The 20562-nt window shown below is 44.9% G+C and overlaps 1 protein-coding gene across 3 annotated transcripts in view; it reads right to left on the minus strand.

Annotated features, from left to right (window-relative positions):
* Window positions 1-20562, minus strand: part of USP32 (ubiquitin specific peptidase 32) — a 206079-nt gene that overhangs the window by 102448 nt on the left and 83069 nt on the right. For all 3 annotated transcript variants that reach the window (XM_083379651.1, XM_083379650.1, XM_083379649.1), the window contains exons 3-5: window positions 12386-12491; window positions 9102-9220; window positions 1425-1584 (exon numbers count right to left, since the gene is read on the minus strand). In XM_083379651.1, the coding sequence (XP_083235777.1) occupies window positions 1425-1584; window positions 9102-9220; window positions 12386-12491 (385 nt within the window). The remainder of the gene's footprint in view (window positions 1-1424; window positions 1585-9101; window positions 9221-12385; window positions 12492-20562) is intronic.

Here is a 20562-nt window from a genome sequence, read left to right on the forward strand (position 1 = left end):
GAAGAAGAACTAAAGAGCCTCTTGTTGCAGGTGAAGAAGGAGAGTGCAAAACTTGAGTTGAAACTTAACATTAAGAAAACCAAGATCATGGCATCTGGCCCTCTCAATTCCTGGCAAATAGATGGGGAAGAAATGGAGGTAGTGACAGATTTTATTTTCCTGGGCTCCAAGATCACTGCAGATGGGGACTGCAGCCAAGAAATTAAAAGACGCTTGCTCCTGGGGAGGAAAGCCATGGCAAATCTAGACAGCACACTAAAAAGCAGAGACATCACCCTGTCAACAAAAGTGCGTATAGTCAAGGCTATGGTCTTTCCAGTTGCAATGTATGGTAGTGAAAGTTGGACCATAAGAAAGGCTGAGTGCCAAAGAATTGAGGCCTTTGAACTGTGGTGCTGGAGAAGACTCCTGCGAGTCCCTTGGACTGCAAGGCGATCAAACCGGTCAGTCCTAGAGGAGATCAATCCTGACTGCTCTTTAGAAGGCCAGATCCTGAAGCTAAAACTCAAGTACTTTGGCCACCTAATGAGAAGGAAGGCCTCCCTGGAGAAGAGCCTAATGCTGGGGAAGATCGAGGGCAATAGAAGAAGGGGACGACAGAGAATGAGGTGGCTGGATGGAGTCACTGAAGCAGTAGGCGTGAGCTTAAATGGACTCCAGAAGATGGTAGAGGACAGGAAGGCCTGGAGGAATGTTGTCCATAGGGTCGCGATGGGTCGGACACGACTTCGCAGCTAACAACAACAGAGTTGGGAGGGACCTTGGAGGTCTTCTTGTCCAACCCCCTGCTCAGGCAGGAGACCCTATACCATTTCAGACAAATGGCTAGCCAGTCTCCTCTTGAAAGCCTCCAGTGTTGGAGCACCCACAACTTCTGGAGGCATATCGTTCCACTGATTAGTTATTCTCACTGTCAGGAATTTTCTCCATAATTCTAGGTTGGATCTCTCCTTGATAGGTTTCCATCCGTTGCTTCTTGTTCTGCCTTCAGATGCTTTGGAGAATAAGTTGACCCCTGCCCCTCTTCTTGGTGGCAGCCAACGTTGATCAACCTATTTGCACATGTAGCTAAGCCTATAATTCCAGAGCTTTAAAGACACATACTTTACAGGCAGACAGCACAGAGGTCCTAGGCCAGGGGTCCTCAAACTTGGCCACTTTAAGAGTTGTGGACTTCAACTCCCAGAATGCTGGCTGGGGAATTCTGGGAGTTGAAGTCCACAACTCTTAACGTGGCCAAGTTTGAGGACCCCTGGCCTAGGCAATAGGGCAGAATAGCCAGTGAAAGCATCCCTTTTTTGCACAAAAGAAGGCTGATCCTTGAAAAAAATCTCAAAGAGAAACCACACGTTCATTAATCAAGGCTTGTTTGGATCAGCGGGGAAAAAAAAGCAGGCAGCTCTTAACCAAAGACAGCTACTTACAGTGAGTGACTCCAGCAAGAGTTTGATAGAAGGTGGGGGTGTCACTATCATCTGTCAGTGTGACATACACTCCTCCGGAGAGCAGCCAGCGGGAAAATGTGAACGCTTCTTTATTGTGCAACAGCCAGGATCTGAATTTTTCATAGTTTACTTTTTCTCCCTACGATAAAAGCAAAGGGAAAAAAGGGAGAGATGAATTGTGAAGTCTGGTTTCTTTTTTTAAAAAAAAAAATTTTTTTTAGTCAAATCGACTGATGAGAGAGCTATCGATAGAAAATAAAACAGTCTTACTCAGGCTGGGCATCCTCTAGAGCAGGGGTAGGCAACCTCGGCTCTTTGATGACTCGTGGACTTCAACTCCCAGAATTCCTGAGCCAGCCATGTTGACTCAGGAATCCTGGGAGTTGAAGTCCATGTGTCATAAGGTTGCCTACCCCTGCTCTAGATATATAGGACACAATATATATCATCCTCGGTCAAGGGAGAGCCAGTTTGGCGTAGCGGATAAGGCGCCAACCTAGAAACAGGAAGCTGTGAGTTCTAGTTCCTCCTTAGCCATAAAAGACAGCTGGGTGATTTTGAACCAATCCCCACCTCAGGCCTGAAAGCCGACTGGGTGACTTTGGGCCAATCACCGGGAGACTGGGAATTCTAGTCCCACTTTAAGCATGAAAGCTGACTAGATGATCTTGGTACAGTGTACAGGTGACAGTGGTCAATCATAAGATCCGGGAGGTACTGTAACATCAGAGCAGCTAAGCCAGTAGTATTTAGGGAGAGATTAATGAAGGAATTGCAAGCCACGAGACAAGGAGGAAATGTAGGTACTTCCCAGCTTGCAACCACAATTGAGGCAAAAAATTTCAGTCGCTAAGCGAGATGGTCGTTAAATGAATTTTGCCCCATCTTACGACCTTTCTTGCCACAACTGTTAAGTGAATCACTGCAGTTCAGTTAATAACACGGTTGTTAAGTGAATCTGGGTCTTCCCCATTGACTTTGCTTGTCAGAAGGTCGCAAAGGGGGATCAGATGACCCTGGGACACTGCAACCGTCATAAATACGAGCCAGGTGTCAAGTGTTTGAATTTTGATCATGGGACCACAGTCATAAGTGTAAAAATGGTCATAAAAAGGTAAAGGTAAAGGTTCCCCCGCACATGCGTGCTAGTCGTTTCCGACTCTAGGGGCCGGTGCTCATCTCCGTTTCAAAGCCGAAGAGCCAGCGCTTGTCCGAGGACGTCTCTGTGGTCATGTGGCCGGCATGACTAGACGCCAAAGGCGCACGGAACGCTGTTACCTTCCCACCGTAGTGGTCCTATTTTTCTACTTGCATTTTTACGTGCTTTCGAACTGCTAGGTTGGCAGAAGCTGGGACGAGTAACCGGCGCTCACCCTGTTACGCGGCACTCGGGATTCGACCCGTCAAACTGCCGACCTTCTGATCGACAAGCTCAGCGTCCTAACCCACTGAGCCACCGCGTCCCTAAAAATGGTCGTAAGTAACTTTTTTCAGTGCCACGGTAAAATCCGAATGGTCACTAAATGAATGGTTGTAAATTGAGGAGGAACTGTATAAGCAGGAAATGAAAAGAGCCCTCTGCTTTTATAGGCTTGCCTACTAATTGCAACTGAGGATTAAATCACATTTTCTCAAACTCTGCTCTTGATGAGCTTGAAAGAAATATCCTTCAAGCCCTCTCTCGTTAAAACGACTGCGGTTATTTTCTGATCCGCTGTAATGGCAGCTGAATGCCTGGGTTTAAAAATAAAATATTCCTGCCAATTCCTTTGTCAACAGATCAGAGTGCTGATTTTTTTCAACTGCAGGGCCTGCTGTTGCATTCAAAACCACCCTGAAAGAAAACTACAATTAACTTCAGGAGCCCTGTATATTGGCCTGCGTGGGTTTTTAACCCTTTGGCGCAAAAGGATTAGCTTCTCCAGCCTCCAGCGAGCTTATCAGGAATAGACAGCTTGGTAAAAGAGAATACACTTCGGTGCTGAGATAGCTAGGAAGACAAAGTCTCTGGCACAATTTTGCAAAAAAAATAAATAAATACACCATTAGGACGGAGGTGGGGGAACAGAGAGTTGTTATGCCTAACAGCAGAACAGATCTTTGCTATCAGAGTGTCACACAGCTCTTACGAACTTAACGTGTTCCAGGTTTTAATAAATGTAACAGAATTTTACCTACAGGCAGTCCTCAACCTAAGGCCGCAATTGAGCCCCAAATTTATGTTGCTAGATGCGAAATTTGCTAAGTCAGTTTTGCCCCATTTTTACCACATTTTTAATTCAATTTAATTTGAAGAGCAATGAAGAGAAGGACGAGGGGGCACAGGATAGCAGTCTTCCAGTATCTCAGGGGCTGCCCCAAAGAAGAGGGAGTCAAGCTATTTCTCCAAAGCGCCCGAAGGCAGGACAAGAAGCAACGGATGGAAACTAGTCAAGGAGAGAAGCAACCTGGAACTAAGGAGAAACTTCCTGACAGTGAGAACAATTAACCAGTGGAACCACCTGCCTCCAGAAGCTGTGAATGCTCCAACACTGGAAGTTTTTAGGAAGAGACTGGACAGCCATTTGTCTGAAATGGTATAGTGACTCTTGCTCGAGCAGGGAGTTGGACTAGATGACCTCCAAAGTCCCTTCCAAGTCTGTTATTCTGTTACTTGTTAAGTGAATCAATGCAACTGTTAAATTAGTAACACGGCTGTTCAAGTGAATCTGGCTTCTCCATGGCTTGTCAGACGGTTGCAAAATGTGTTCACATGACCCCGGGACACTACAACCATCATAAACGTGAGTCAGTTGTCAAGCATCCGAATATAAACCGCGTGACGATAGGGGTGCTGCAATGGTTGTACATGTGAAAAATGGTCATAAGTCACTTTCTCCAGTGCCGCTGTAACTTAGAACAGTTACTAAGCAAACTGCTGTAAGCGAGGACCACTGTACTGAGCTGTGTCATTGTCTGTAAGGAGCAGGAAAGAACTGGGGATCAGCTGCATTGGACTTAACACTTACTAACAGGGAACAAAAGATTGAGGAAGCAAAAGCTTTTAAGAACCACGGAGAGGGTGACTCCATTATCTTAGTACCGCAGGCAGGGAGAGCTAAAGACAGCCAATTAGTGTTCTAGATTCAAGAGAGTCGAGTTCCACCAGCTAAAGAAAAAATGAAGAATTCCGCCAATGAAAATCTTGAAAAATGATGGGAAAAAACAACAACACTGCAAGGAGATTTTTGAGAAATTCTGGTGTGTGTGTGTGTGTGTGTGTGTGTGTGTGTGTGTGACAAAAATAAGATAGCTCAGTCCCAAACTCAAAAAACAAGGGAAGAATATTGGTAGGATCGGCAAAGAGCGCTCTGAGAAATTGAGAAAGAGAAAGGAGAAGGTTTTAAAAAAAATGAAAAGAAGGTTGTTGTTTTTTTTTTAAAAAAAAAAAGAGAGCAGAATATTGAAGGACAGCTCAGGTCTGGGAAGATGGGAGCAAGAGAGCGAACGCTCAGAATGACTGGGGCAAGAGACACCAAAAATAATAAAAAAAATTATGATAAATAAAATAATTAAATAAACACCACTTAGCAACCTAGAACTAAGGAGAAATTTCCTGACAGTGAGAACATTAACCAGTGGAACAACCTGCCTCCAGAAGTGGTGAATGCTCCAACACTGGAAGTTTTTAAGAAGAGACTGGACAGCCATTTTTCTGAAATGGTATAGGGTTTCCTGCCAGAGCAGGGGGTTGGACTAGATGAACTCCAAGGTCCCTTCCAACATCATCATCATCATCATCATCATCATCATCATCATCATCATCATCATCATCATTATTATTATTATTATTATTATTATTATTATTATTATTATTATTATTATTATTATTATTTCATTGTCCAAACTCGGTCACATTATCAGTGCTTTCCCATTATTACTATTTTTTCCCTATTATTCCTATTCTATTCTTATTCTGTGAATAATAGGAAGGCGCTGTTAATGGTGCCTAGTTTGGATAATGAAATGTCTGCAAGAAAACAGTCAAGCTTAGAGAGCGCCACATAGTCCAGTGGTGGCGAACCTATGGCACGCGTGCCAGAGGCGGCACTCAGAGCCCTCTCGGTTGGCACGCGCACCGCTACCAGCAGCAGCAGGTCCATCAGGCCTCCGCCGCCGCCCGGAGCAGGAGTCCCACCCACCACAAAGGAGGCGAAGCGGCCGACTACCAAGCTCGAGTAGAGGTGGTAGAGCAGAGGTCAGCAACCATCATCGATTGGTGGACTGGAAAAAAAGGGAGGGGGAAGCATTTTCCATGCGTGCGCCCGAACGCACGAGTCCGTGAGCATGCACGCGCTACAAATGGGGCGGGGCTAGTGCCTGCGTGATACTCACTAGCCCTGCCCCGTTCTTGCGTGGTGCAGCGCCTTGCAGCATGGTAGCCTATTTTTACGCCCCTGGTTTTTGCGTGCCAGAGGCGGCGCAGACACACACACCCCCCCCGAGGGAACCACAATGCTGATGCGCCCCTGGCACTTTGCGATAAATAAGTGGGTTTTGGGTTGCGGTTTGGGCACGCGGTCTCTAAAAGGTTCGCCATCACTGACACAGTCCTTCCAGCTCTTCTCTCTTCGAAACCTACTCACTTCTAGTACTGATAAGGTTACCTCGCTGGGTGCAAGAAAACAACTAAGCTCAGACAGCACCATGGAGCCCTCTTTTGAACCCTGAGCTACAAATATTTATTTATTTTATTTATTTAATAATATTTATATACCGCCCTTCTCCCGCAGGACTCAGGGCGGTGAACAGGGCAAGAATAAAAAATACAAAGTTACAAAAGTTAAAAAAGAATTAAATATATGCCCACTAAAAACAGTAATACAAATATTAAAACAACAATAAAAAACCCCACCAATCCCCCATCAGGCCAGGCCGGCTTGTTCGAATAAAAATGTCTTTAGATCGCGACGAAAGGAGCGAAGATATTAACCCAAGGTCACCCAGGTGGCTTTCGTGGCTAACCTGGAACTAGAACTCACAGACACCTGGGACTTTAGGCCGACGCCTTCAACTACCACGCCAAACTGGCTGTTAATTTCAAAATTACACTGAATTTCAAACTGAACTTTGAAATTCAGTGTCATTTCGAAATTACAGCCAGTTTGGTGCTAGTGGTTAATTTGATATTCACATCCGGATTGCTGTCTTTCTGGAACCCTCTGAAGATTTTTTTTTGCCCTGGATCAGAAGATCTCCGTGGTCCCTTCCAACTCTACGATTCCACATCTGGCTCAGGTGCAACTTTTTTTTAGGGCATCTGACATTCCCCGAGAGACGAAGCCCTCACTTAGCGTGTCCTGGATTTGGACTGAGCCTTCTTAAGACACAGAAAGAATCTGCTGTGTACACGGCAGTTGTGACTGCAGCTGGCAAGCTGTCAGCTGGCTATGTGCCTTGCCAAGTGTCGAAAGCAAAACCTGCTGCCAAATGCACATCTGGTGCCAACAGCTGCTCTCACCCCCCCACACCCCCAAAGGTAGACTCCAAACGCCAATCAACATGTGCCGGAATTGATCACAAATATTGACTGTTCTTAGAGTGCTTTCCATATATTATTTAGTTGCAGTACTCTAGGTCGAAATCCCGAGTGCCGCGTAGCAGAGTGAGCGCCTGTTACTCGTCCCAGCTTCTGCCAACCTAGCAGTTCGAAAGCACGTAAAAATGCAAGTAGAAAAATAGGGACCACTCCGGTGGGAAGGTAACAGCGTTCCGTGCGCCTTTGGCGTCTAGTCATGCCGGCCACATGACCACGGAGACGTCCTCGGACAAGCGCTGGCTCTTCGGCTTTGAAACGGAGATGAGCACTGGCCCCTAGAGACGGAAACGACTAGCACGCATGTGCGGGGGAACCTTTACCTTTACTTTACCTTTACTCTAGGTCAGAGTTGTCCAGCTTTGGCAACTTTGAGACCAGTGGACTTCAACTCCCAGAATTCCCCAGCCAGCTATGGGAGCCGAAGTCCACAAGTCTTAAAGTTGCCAAGGTTAAATGCAGACAATTCTTGATTTTGCAAACAGGAGAGGTTGAGACCGACGTAGGGAATGCTGGTCAAGAGGTTTTATAAGTATAGCTCTGCCGGGCTACCAGGGTCAAATAAATCAAAATCCAGGCGCCTGGTAGCCAACATACATTTAAAATGGCTGCAGCATCCCAGGGTCGTGTGATTGCCAATTGTGACTCTCCCAGCCAGCTTGCCACAAGCAAACTCGATGGGAAAAGCCAGATTTCCTTAACAACCGAGCGATTCACTTAACAACTGCAGGGATCGAGCGATTCGCTCAACAACGATGGCAAAAAGGGGGTAAAACAGGGGATGACTTGTGCAATTTCCACCCTATTTGGCAACAGAAATTCGAGTTATTGTTTTAAGCCAAGGACTATCTATATTTAAATGTCCCTGTTTGTGATTAGGTAATGAATTTTTGTGTCATTACCAAAAAAAAAACAAAAAACAAAAACAAAACAAAACCACCCTCCACTTTTACCCAATTCTGGGTGATCTGGCCATATGTGGGAAGCAACGGACTAATGTAATCTCTCCCTGAGCAAAACCATGCTAATCCAGACTAAACAGAAGACTGGAATTGCTGTTTCTTTTCATCTCAAAAGTAGCACGACAAAGAGACACTCTGTTCCCATTAAGAAGGTGTGGGCCCAGGTAGCGTGCTACTTCCTGGGAGAAAAGTACTACCTGGTTCGAATCTTTAGCACTTACATAACTTTCCTCCTAGCAGGAAGAAAGTTACAAACAGCCCAAGAGAGATGCTTATCTGTTTCACCCATACACCCAGGAGGAGAAGGGAAAACTGGTTCTGTACAAGTGGCTGGCAAGCGCACAGGCAGGCAGCTCCATCTGCGCAAGTGGCATGCATGCGCGCCTGATGCTCACGCAAATGGAGCACGTCTGCACACGCTTACCCCGCTGCTCGCGCAACTGAAAATGTGCGTGTGCACTCGCTGGCCGTTTCCGTGGCACAGTTGCAATCCTGGATTTTAATCTAAGGATTAAAAAAAACCCCAAATCTTTAAAAAGTTTGTCGCGTCCAGGTGCTTCTCCTTCATCATAGTGGTGCAGTGATTAGAAAGCAGTATTGCAGGCTAACTCACTGCTCACTGCCAGGAGTTTGATCCCGACCAGCTCAAGGCTGACTCAGCCTTCCATCCTTCCGAGGTCGGTAAAATGAGGGCCCAGATTGTTGGGGGGGCAATAGGCCGATTCTGTAAACGGCTTAGAGAAGGCTACGAAGCACTGTGAAGCGGTATATAAGTCTAAGCACTATTGCTATGGCAGGCAAACTCTGCCCACTGCCAGCAGTGCAATTATCACCAGCTCAAGGTCGACTCAGCCTTCCATCCTTCCGAGGTCTGGAAAATGAGAACCCAGATTGTTGGGGAGCAAAAGGCTGACTCTCTAAACTGCTTAGAGAAGGCTGTAAAGCACTGTGAAGCGGTATATAGGTCTAAGTGCTATTGCTATTTAAAAAATTAGTATAGCAGTATTCCACAATTAGCATCACTAAAAGAGGATTGGTATCAAGGCAGAATAATGTTACGACCGAGAAGAAAAAAAGAATTGAATATTGAATAAAAGGTGGGCAGTGATCAGGAATTACCTCTGAGAAGCATTTTTTTAGACATTCGGGGACTTTCCCATCAATTAGGAGAAGCATCCTCTCCATCTCCTCACGGGCGACATGGCTCCCAGATTCATTGGAAAACAGGCTGAAAATATCTATGAGAGAAGACAAAACAATGTACCCAGAGCAAAATAACTATTTCTGTGCAAGTCAGACTTGGGATAGAGCTGGTGATGTTCATTATTTCACACAATATTAGAAAAAGGAATGGTTATGCTCTTAAAAAGCTTTTTACAAAAAAAAATCCACAAGTATTCTCACAGTCATCTGATGTCGCCATTGCAAAGGGCATGGCATTTTATGTAAAATAAATATCACAAGCAATGTCTAGGTCAGGGGTAGGCAACCTTGGCTCTTTTATGACTCGTGGACTTCAATTCCCAGCATTCCTGAGCCAAAGTGGCTCAGTATGGAAACCTCTCCATTTCTCCTCAGCATGGCTGGCTCAGAAATTCTTGGAGTTGAAGTCCACAAGTCTTAAAGTTGCCAAGTTTGGACACTCCTGAACTAGGCCTTACACAGCTAAACTGGCTAAGCCAGGGGTAGGCAACCTTGGCTCTTTTATGACTCGTGGACTTCAACTCCCAGCATTCCTGAGCCAACGTGGCTCAGTATGGAAACCTCTCCATTTCTCCTCAGCGTGGCTGGCTCAGGAATTCTGGGAGCTGAAGTCCACAAGTCATAAAAAGAGCCAAGGTTGCCTACCCCTGGTAGGTCAGTATTTTGGCAGCTTGAAGATGGATGGACTTTAACTCCCAAAAATCCCCAGCCATGCCATGCTGACTGGGGAATGCTGGGAGCAGACGTTCACCCATCTTAAAGCATGCTGGCTTGAGAATTCTTGCAGTGGAAGTCTGCCAATCTTCAAACGTGCTGGCTAGGGAAATTCTGGGTGTTGATGTCCACCCATCCTCAAGCCGCCACAGTTGAGAAACACTGAGGTTGATCCTCAATCTCAACAAGGAGCTTAAATTTCCTGGAAAAATATATGCCCCTTCAACCCTGAGACAGCAGCACCTTAGCATTGTTGGATTAACACAAAGTAGCCCTGATGGGATTAAATGAAATGCTCGCCCTACTGGAGGCAGTAATGCTTAAACTACATCGGCAAGAGATATATTCCAAGGGCTACTCAGCTATGAAGCTCCTTGAGATTAGCTGTCTCTCAAAGGTTGTTCTGAAAATGAAATGTTGCAGTGGTTCTCAACTTTTTCTTCATCCCCCTTTAAACCCCTTTTGTGGCCACGGACCACCAAGACTTAATTCAAGATTTAAATTTAAATTTAATTTTTTTTCAAGACTTTGCGGACTTCCCGTTGTAACATAAAGGACCCCACAAGGGTCCATGGATCACAGGTTGAGAGCCACTGAAATAAATATTGGACATGCTACAGAAGTGACTTTTTGGAGATTCCTTTCCTATTGTGGATCGGAGCCGATTGTGTTTCCCCACCTCTCGAAAAATTCCGATCTTCATTAACCCGCTTGTAAAAGTAGTCCTCGACTTGCAACAGTTCGTTTAGTGACCGTTCAAAGTTGCAACGGCATTGGGGGGGGGGAAAAAGTGGCCATTTTTCATTTTATCATTTTTCGTATGGCGGTTGCAACATCTCCATGGCCGCGGGATCAAAATCTGGGCACCTGGAAACTGGCCTGTATTTATGACGGGTTGCAGCGTCCCGGGATCATTATGATGATCATCCCCTTTGGTGACTTTCTGACCAGCAAAGTCAATGGGGAAGCCAGATTCACTTAACAATGGCTCAGTGGGTTAGGACGCTGAGCTTGAGAATCAGAAGGTCGGCAGTTTGGCGGGTCGAATCCCGAGTGCCGCATAGCAGAGTGAGCACCTGTTACTCGTCCCAGCTTCTGCCAACCTAGCAGTTCGAAAGCACGTAAAAATGCAAGTAGAAAAATAGGGACCACTCCGGTGGGAAGGTAACAGCGTTCCGTGCGCCTTTGGCGTCTAGTCATGCCGGCCACATGACCACGGAGACGTCCTCGGAGAAGCGCTGGCTCTTCGGCTTTGAAACGGAGATGAGCACCGGCCCCTAGAGTCGGAAATGACTAGCAGGCATGTGCGGGGAAACCTTTACCTTTACCTAACTTAAAAAAAAATGCAGTGACTCACTTAACAACTGTGGCAAGAAAGGCCATAGATTGGGTCAAAACTCACTTAACAACCGCCACAGAAATTTTCGGCTCACTTGTGACTGTAACTCGAGGACTACCTGTATCAACTGTACAAGGGCCAATCGTTGTATCTAATTTGGCCTTAAAAATGGGATGCTTTTGGGAGGAGAAGCTGCTGAGTAAAACACATTTTCCATGAGCTCTGAAAGTCATGCCCCCATGTTGGAGTACAACTCCCATAAGTCCTCAATTAGATGCCAATTATATGGGGGGGGCAAAGATTGCAATCCAACACCCACCCTAGGCCACAGGTAGGGAAAAGGTAGGGAAAGAACATGATGGATCCGTTATGGATTCTTCTCATGATGTCTAGGAACAGCAGAACTCAGGCTGGTGTCCAAGCTCTTAATGGGAATTCAGCTGATTTTATGACCTTTCCTGCCACAGTTGTTAAGTGAATCATGGTACAAGTATCCTCGACTAAGTGACCTTTCGCTGAGTGACCGTTTGAAGTTGCAATAGCACTGAAAAAAGGGACCTATGACTGTTTTTTTTACAGTTATGACTTTTGCAGCGTCCCCATGATCGCGTGATCAAAATTCGGACGCTTGGCAACTGGCTCATATTTATCATGTGATCTCCTTTTGCGACCTTCTGACAAGTGAAATCAATGGGGAACCCAGGCTCACTTAGCAACTGGGTTACTAACTTATCAATTGCAGTGATTCGCTTAACAACGGTGACAGGGCAAAAACTACTCCACAAACATCTCATTTAACAACAGAAATTTGTTGGGGCTCAATTGCGGTCATAAGTCAAGGACTAACTGTAGCTGTTAATTGGGAAAACTCTTAACTGAGCTGGAACCCCCAGTCCACCCGTGCCTCATCTCTCTTCCAAACAGGACTGGTACTTACCCCAAAGGTGCTTTTTCCAAAAGGCTGGGGGGGGGTTCCCCCCTTTGAAAACATTTCACTTTTCACCTTAGAAGCTTCTTCAGGTTCTAGGGAAGGGAAACGTTTTTCAAAGAAAACAGCAAGAAAGTCCAGTTGCCTTTTGGAAAAAAGCACTTTTGGGACAACCGTGACCTGGATGGTTGAGGATCTCCACAAATGACTGATACTTACATTTGGCTTTCTCTTCATCTCGGCCCCTCGTCAGGAGGACTAAGCCCACTATCAGGTTATTGAAATGTAGTCCTTTCGACGTGCCACCAAAAGAACAGTATATGACCTGAAAGAAAAGATGAGAAGATGTGAATCTGGGGGATCAGAAGAAAGTTTCCAGTCCCAATTTTTGGTGGTTAAGTCGAGGACTACCTATGGATGAATGTTGAGACTCTAGAAAGGGTACAGAGAAGGGCAACAAAGATGATTGGGGGACTGGAGGCTAAAACATATAAGGAATGGTTGCTGGAATTTGGTATGTGTAGTTTAACGAAGAGAAGGGTGAGGGGTGACATGATAGCAGTGTTCCAGTATCTCAGGGGCTGCCCCAAAGAAGAGGGAGTCAAGCTATTCTCCAAAGCACCTGAAGGCAGAAAAAGAAGCAACGGATGGAAACTAGTCAAGGAGAGAAGCAACCTAGAACTAAGGAGAAACTTCCTGACCGTTAGAACAATTAACCCGTGGAACAACCTGCCTCCAGAAGCTGTGAATGCTCCAACACTGGAGGTTTTTAAGAAGAGACACGACAGCCATTTGACTGAGGTGGTATAGGGTTTCCTGCCTCAGCAGGGGGTTGGACTAGATGACCTCCAAGGTCCCTTCCAACTTTTGTTGTTGTTGTTATTAACATCTCCGGGTCCTTCTGCATGACCGCTGCGGTCAAGTTGAAAAACAAAGCAAAGAGAGCTTATAGGTCATTCTACCAAATCTGTTGTTTACGGTTTTAAAAGGGAGGAGGAGCCGTGGGCTGCAAATTAAGATGACCCCATTTCAAATCTAGCCTCTGACCCGAACTCACCAGGGAGGCTTCCTCAAAGAGTTTCCCTTTGTAATCTGGGAAGTGGCCAGCTTGCTTTATAAGGTGGTCAGCTCATAACCTGACAAGTGCACATAAAGCAATCTGTACGCTTGAAAGCATTAGGCAAGTCTTAATTTTTGTGAGCGGTTGGCCCCAATTCTGTGGCATCTGTTGCTCAGGAAGGCTGAACCACTAAAAAGCCACACATAACAGGCACCACATAAACGCCACACACGGAATAGCCCAAAGCACACACTCTGCTAGAGAGAAGTTCCCTAAGGATGGCCTCCAGCTCTAGTCCGACAGTTTGGAAGACTAGACTAGAGTAGACTAGACTAGATTAAACCTTTATTGTCATTTTTTCCTTGAGGGCACAACAGCACAGGTTAAAAATGAAATTTAGTTGCTTCCTCTCAAAGTGTACACATACATAACATTTAAAACATACTATATACAACAGGGGTCTTCAAAGTTGGCCCTTTTATGACTTGTGGACTTCAACTCCCAGAATTCCTCAGCCAGGCACGCTGGCTGAGGAATTCTGGGAGCCGAAGTCCACAAGTCATAAAAGGGCCAACTTTGAAGACCCATGATACACAACATATGTACAGACCTAGACCCTTACATATAAGTAACATATAAATATTAATCACTGTCCATCTGGTCCCAGTGACCGACCCAGATTGGATCCTGCAACAGCATCCTGGGACATGTAGATTGGCCTTCACTGCACTTGTCTTCATCCCCAAGCCTCTTTCGCTCCTTTATCCTGATCACACATGCGCCATGTATCATATCAATTATTAGTTTTTCTCCAGGTTGAAGTGCAAGGTGATTATTTATAGGCTCCGGCAGTCATGCGAGAAGTCACCCCGGGACAAACCTCCCCTGTCTTTTAAAATAAAAATAACATGGCCTGCCCTGAAGCTCCAACCACAAGCCTCAGCAATGGCACGATCGGCCGATTCAGAAGCTCTTGGGACTTTCCCATCATGGCTAGTACTGATATCCATCATGGCTAGTACTGATATCCACCTACATACAGAGAATTCTCCACTTTGACACATGTGTTGAGCAACCTGCCTGTTTCCTGCCTGGGGGTTTGGACTAGGTGACCTCCAAGGTCCCTTCCAACATCATCATCATCATCATCATCATCATCATCATCATCATCATCATTATTATTATTATTATCATCATCATCATCATCATTATTATTATTATTATTATTATTATTATTATCCATTCACAGTTACAAATGGCACTGGAAAAAGTGACTTAGGACCATTTTTCACACTTACGACCTCATGGCCACGTGGTCAAAATTCAGATGTTTGGCAACTCATATTTATGACAGTTGCAGTGTCCGGGGTCATATGATCACTTTTGTGACCTTCAGACAAGCAAAGACATTGGGGAAGCCAGATTCATTTAATAGTCGTGTTACTAACTTAACAACTGCAGTGATTCACTTAACAACTATGGCAAGAAAGGTCGTAAAATAGGGCCAAACTCACTTAAGAAATGTCTCACTTAGCAACAGAAATTTTGGGATCAATTGTAGTTGTTGAGAACTACCTGTACTTAAAAAAAGGTAAAGGTAAAGGTTCCCCCGCACATGCGTGCTAGTCGTTTCCGACACTAGGGGCCGGTGCTCATCTCCGTTTCAAAGCCGAAGAGCCAGCGCTTGTCCGAGGACGTCTCCGTGGTCATGTGGCCGGCATGACTAGACACCAAAGGCGCACGGAACGCTGTTACCTTCCCACCGTAGTGGTCCCTATTTTTCTACTTGCATTTTTACATGCGTTCAAACTGCTAGGTTGGCAGAAGCTGGGACGAGTAACAGGCGCTCACTCTGTTACGCGGCACTCGGGATTCGACCCGCCAAACTGCCGACCTTCTGATCGACAAGCTCAGCGTCCTAACCCACTGAGCCACCGCGCCCCTGTACTTACATCTACCTATATACAGAGTTCACGACTTACATCCATCCGTTTAGGGACTGTTCAAATTTACAACACCGGCCCTCGCACTTATGACCCCTGCACCATCCCCATGGTCGGGGTAGGCAACCTTGGCTCTTTTAGGACTTGTGGACTTCAACTCCCAGAATTCCTGAGCCAGCGTGGCTCAGCTTGGAAACCTCTCCCTTTCTCCTCAGCATGGCTGGCTCAGGAATTCTGGGAGTTGAAGTCCACGAGTCCTAAAACAGCCAGGTTTGCCTACCCCTGCCCATGGTCATGGGATGAAAAATCGGTTACTAGGCAACAGGCATGGATTTACAATCGTTGCAGCATGCTGAGGTAATGTGATCACCATTTGTGACTTTGCCAGCAGGCTTTCGAGACGCAAAGTCAAGGGGATTCAAGGTTTGTTTAACGACTGTGCAATTCACTTAACAACTGCAGTAATTTGCTTACCCATCGCCCAGAGACGTTGAATACGAGATGGGCAGCATTCAATTTCATAAATCAATAAATAATGGCAAAAATAATAAAATCGAGTGCACCTCACTTAACTACTATTTTGCTTAGCAACGGAAATTCAAGCCGCAGTTGAGGTCTTCATTTGAGGACAACCTGTAACAAGGATTTTCCAAACTCATTCTGTTATTTATTATTTACATACTGATATATTGTTATATTTACACACACACACACACACACACACACACACACACACACACACACACACACAGAGCCAGCTTTGATGCGTAAGGTGGGATTAGAACACACCGACTCCTGGTGATTGGCCCAAAGTCAGCCAGTCAGGTTTCATGCCAAAGGTTGAACTATAACTCACCATCTCCCACTTTCTAGCCTGGTGACGTAAGCACTAGAGTAGACCAAACTAGACCAAATCTCTAGATCACTTATTTAAATTATTAACAAACTAATAACTTATTGTTTCTTCAAATATAATGAAATATGGGGCTCATTTATTCAAAATACAGGTTAACAAGATACATAATAGTTATATAGATATATTATTAGTACATACTGTAGGTACTTGAATAGCAATTGCATTAGGTAACTATACATAGAATTGTATCTATTTTCAGCTAAAGTGATATATTGTACCTTTTTTGCATTTTTTCACTTTTTTTAATCAACACATTCTATGTGGGTTCTTTCTTGCTTTTGAGAATGCAGGAATTTTTGTCTTTGTGTGTGAGGGAGGTTCTGTTTCTCTGTCGTTATTATAAAAGCCATAAAATAAAGTATTATTTTTTTGAAATGATTACCTGAGTAGATGCATACTTCTACTTTGATACTTTCTGATTATTTATTGTCTGCAAAAGGCTGATGTTGCTTTGGGTGCCAAAAATCTGTACTTTCAGAGCTGGCTTTGCTCATTAATACATTGTGCAAAATACTACAGTACTATAAATACAGGTAGTCCTTGACTTACAACCACTTGTTTAGAGAATAGAATAGAATAGAATAGAATAGAATAGAATAGAATAGAATAGAATAGAATAGAATAGAATAGAATAGAATAGAATAGAATAGAATAGAATAACTTTATTGTCACTTTGAATGTACACAAATTGGCATACATTAAAATGAATTTTCATTGCATGAGCTCTCAAAGGGTCACCACCTCTGATATATACTACATAAATATGACAGACAGACAGAGAAAGAAAGAAAGAAAGAAAGAAAGAAAGAAAGAAAGAAAGAAAGAAGAAAGAAAGAAAGAAAGAAAGAAAGAAAGAAAGAAAGAAAGAAAGAAAGAAGAAAGAAAGAAAGAAAGAAAGAAAGAAAGAAAGAAAGAAAGAAAGAAAGAAAGAAAGAAAGAAAGAAAGAAAATTATGCATAGACCCACATATATTCTATAACACAGAGAAACAACACAGTCTAGTTCAGGTTATGTATACATGTGCATGGTGAGAAAAATGAATCTAGCAAGTTTACCAGACGGATAGCACAGGGAACAAAGCTACTACAGAATCAGGTGGTCCTGCTATAAATACTTCAAAACCTCCTCCCAGTGGGGAGCCACAGAAACAGACCGTGAAGTGGGTGTGGGGAGGTCTCTAACAATGCTTTGAGCTCTGAGCATATATATGCACTTATAAACAGCATCCTGGAAACCAGAAAGCGAGCTGGTAATGACTATTCAAAGTGTCAATGGCACTGAAAGATGTGATGACTTATGACCAATCTTCACACTTATAACCATCGCAGTGTCCCTACAGTCATGTGATCAAAATTCAGGCACTTGGCAACTGGTGTGTATTTACAACAGTTGCGGCATCCTGGAATCACGTGATTGCCATTTGCGGCCTTCCCAGTCAGCTTCTGACAAGCAAAGCCAACGGTGGAAGCCAGATTCACTTAACGACCACATGATTAATTTAACAACTGCAGTGAATCACTTAATAACTGGGGCAAAAAAGGATGTCAAAATTAAAACTCAGGTAACAACTGCCTTGCTTAGCAATAGAAATTTTGGGCTCAATTGTGGTCATAGGTCGAGGACAACCTGTAATGAGACAGCATCTAGATCAGGAGTCTTCAAACTTGGCCCTTTTATGACTTGTCGACTTCAACTCCCAGAAGGACTTGTCGACTTCCTCCCAGAGAAATTCTGGGAGTTGAAGTCGACAAGTCATAAAAGGGCCAAGTTTGAAGACCCCTGATCTAGATGCTTTAATGAATGAGAGCTCAGGTTAATACACTTCACAATCATGTTACTAACTTAGCAACTGCAGTGATTTCTTAAACAACTGTGGTAAAAAAAGGTCGTTTAATTGGGTGTGAGTCACTTAACCGCCTTCTTGCTCAGCAACAGAAATTTCAGCCCCTTGTGTGGTTTGTAAACTGAGGACTACCTGTATAGATGGTGCTGGAGAAGACTCCTGCGAGTCCCTTGGACTGCGAGGCGATCAAACCGGTCAGTCCTAGAGGAGATCAACCCTGACTGCTCTTTAGAAGGCCAGATCCTGAAGTTGAAACTCAAATACTTTGGCCACCTAATGAGAAGGAAGGACTCACTGGAGAAGAGCCTAATGCTGGGAAAGGTGGAGGGCAAGAGAAGAAGGGGACGACAAAGAATGAGGTGGCTGGATGGAGTCACTGAAGCAGTAGGCGTGAACTTAAATGGACTCCAGAAGATTGTAGAGGACAGGAAGGCCTGGAGGAATGTTATCTATAGGGTCGCGATGGGTCGGACACGACTTCGCAACTAAAAACGCCACCTGTATAGATTAAATTTTTCCCCGTCCTTGACTTACAACCACAATTGAGCCCCAAATTTATGTTGCAAAGTGAAATGTTTGTTAAGTAAATTTTGCCCCATTTTACGACCTTTCTTGCCACAGATGTCAAGTGAATCATCACAGTTGTTCAATTAGTAACATTGTTGTTAAGTGAATCTGGTTTCCCCACTGACTTTGGTTGTCAGAAGGTCGCAAAAGAGGATCACGTGAGCCCTGGGACGCTGCAACCGTCATGGATACGAACCAGTTGCCCAGCATCTGGATTTTGATCACGTAACCATGGAGATGCTGCAAAATGGTTATTAAGTCCCTTTTTTTTTCAATGCCACTGTAACCAAATCAGGGGTTCCCAACTGGGGGTGCGAGACGATATTCCAGGGGGTGCGAAAACTCGGGTTTTCAAAATTATAGTGTATGTGCATAATTCGTTGCCGTTGTTTCGAACTTTTGTAAGGGGTGCGAGAATATATCAGAAGCGTTCTAGGGGTGCGGGGTACCGAAAAGGTTGGGAGCCGCTGAACGATATGAACTGTTGTTAGTAAAAGAACTATCTGTGGTCAGTCTTTGGAGGCCGAAATTCTTTCTAAGGAAACTGCATAACAGACATTTACCACCGTCCTCAAGTTCTCCCCACCATGCTGCTTTTTTCAATCGCCCGGATTTAAGAGCTGCAAGTGTGTGCAAGCTTGACCTGATTAGCACATCTGCCGCAACATCAAAGCTTTGACTAATCCTTTGTGGAGAACTCCAGCTAAGGGCCTTAATAGCAAGGCAACCAGGGAGACACCTGGCTGATTTGATTATGGGGGGGACTACAATGAATAGGAAACTTAGTCTGATGTTAGAGGGTGTTTATTTTTATATATATTACTTTACAAGATTAATGCAGTTCAGCTCGGCTTTTTAACAAAGTTGAAAATGCAAAGCACTAGAGAGCAAAGAGATTAAGCCTGGTTTGGCTAGGGCAGGGCTTTCCAACCTTTTCACCCATTGTACCACTTTTAGGATATGGCAGCATCCGAGTACCACCAGTTGCCTAGCAAGGTGTCAAAAGCTTGAAGACAACCCCCCCCAAAAAAGGAAAAAAGTGATGAAGTACAGGTAGTTCTTGACTTACAACAGTTCGCTTAGTGACTGTTTGAAGTAACAATGGCACTAAAAAAAGTGCCCCCCAAGCCACAGCCGAGCAAGACACCTGCCTGCCCGCACTCTTCCTCCTGTCCGAGGTTTTCATTGTTGTGAGCATTTCTATTGAGGATTGGCAGCGGGGGTGGGGGGGGTTGGTTTTTATTCCCCCCCCTCTCTGCTGGGTGGTTGCAGCAGGTTTTGGTCACTTCACATGACCCTGGGACACTGTGACCATCATAAATATGAATCAATTGCCAAGCATCTGAATGTAAATCACAAGACCCTGGAGATGCTGCAACATTCCAGCTGATCGGCGCTTCTTCTGGGCTCAGAAGCGCCAGGATCAGCGCCGAGCTCCAGCTGAAGCCTGGCGCTGATCCTGGTGCTTCCGCTGAGCCCTGATAGCCCTGCAGCTCCAGCCATCTCTCGCTCAGGCTTGTGCGGTGCTGCCACCGGTTCAGCTCATTCCCCTCCTCTGCTACCACTTTTCTAGGATGGTCACGTACCACCTGCCAGGTGCCAATGTACCACAGGTGGTACTCGTACCACTGGTTGAAAAGCCCTGGGCTAGGGGAAACATCCCCCGCCACAGATAACGGTACAAAATAATCCTACGTTTATTTTGGCTCCGGGAACAGCCCAGGTGTTCCAAAGGATCTGTCAAATTTTCCCTCGGCTTTGAAAAAAGGAAAAGACACCTGGCAAAGTCCTGCTGCAAAAACACAGCCTACCCCTGCACTAGTGAAACGTTCTTCCTGCTAGAAAGTTCTTCCTAATGTTCAACGCTAATCCTCTTTCCTGTAACTCAACATCAATTTCCTGCACTCTGGAATGACACCAACCAGGTGTTGACCTTTCCAAACAGGTGTTTGACCTTTCGGAAGGTGCCTTCCTCGGCCTTCTCTGGGGACCAGTAAATTCTCCAAAGTAGGTGTGGGTGGAAGACAGCGTGTCAATTCGACCGTTTTAGGAAGCGATTCAGAAAAT

This window comes from Vipera ursinii (assembly GCF_947247035.1).
Source record: "Vipera ursinii genome assembly, chromosome: 1".
Classification (NCBI taxonomy): domain Eukaryota; kingdom Metazoa; phylum Chordata; class Lepidosauria; order Squamata; family Viperidae; genus Vipera; species Vipera ursinii.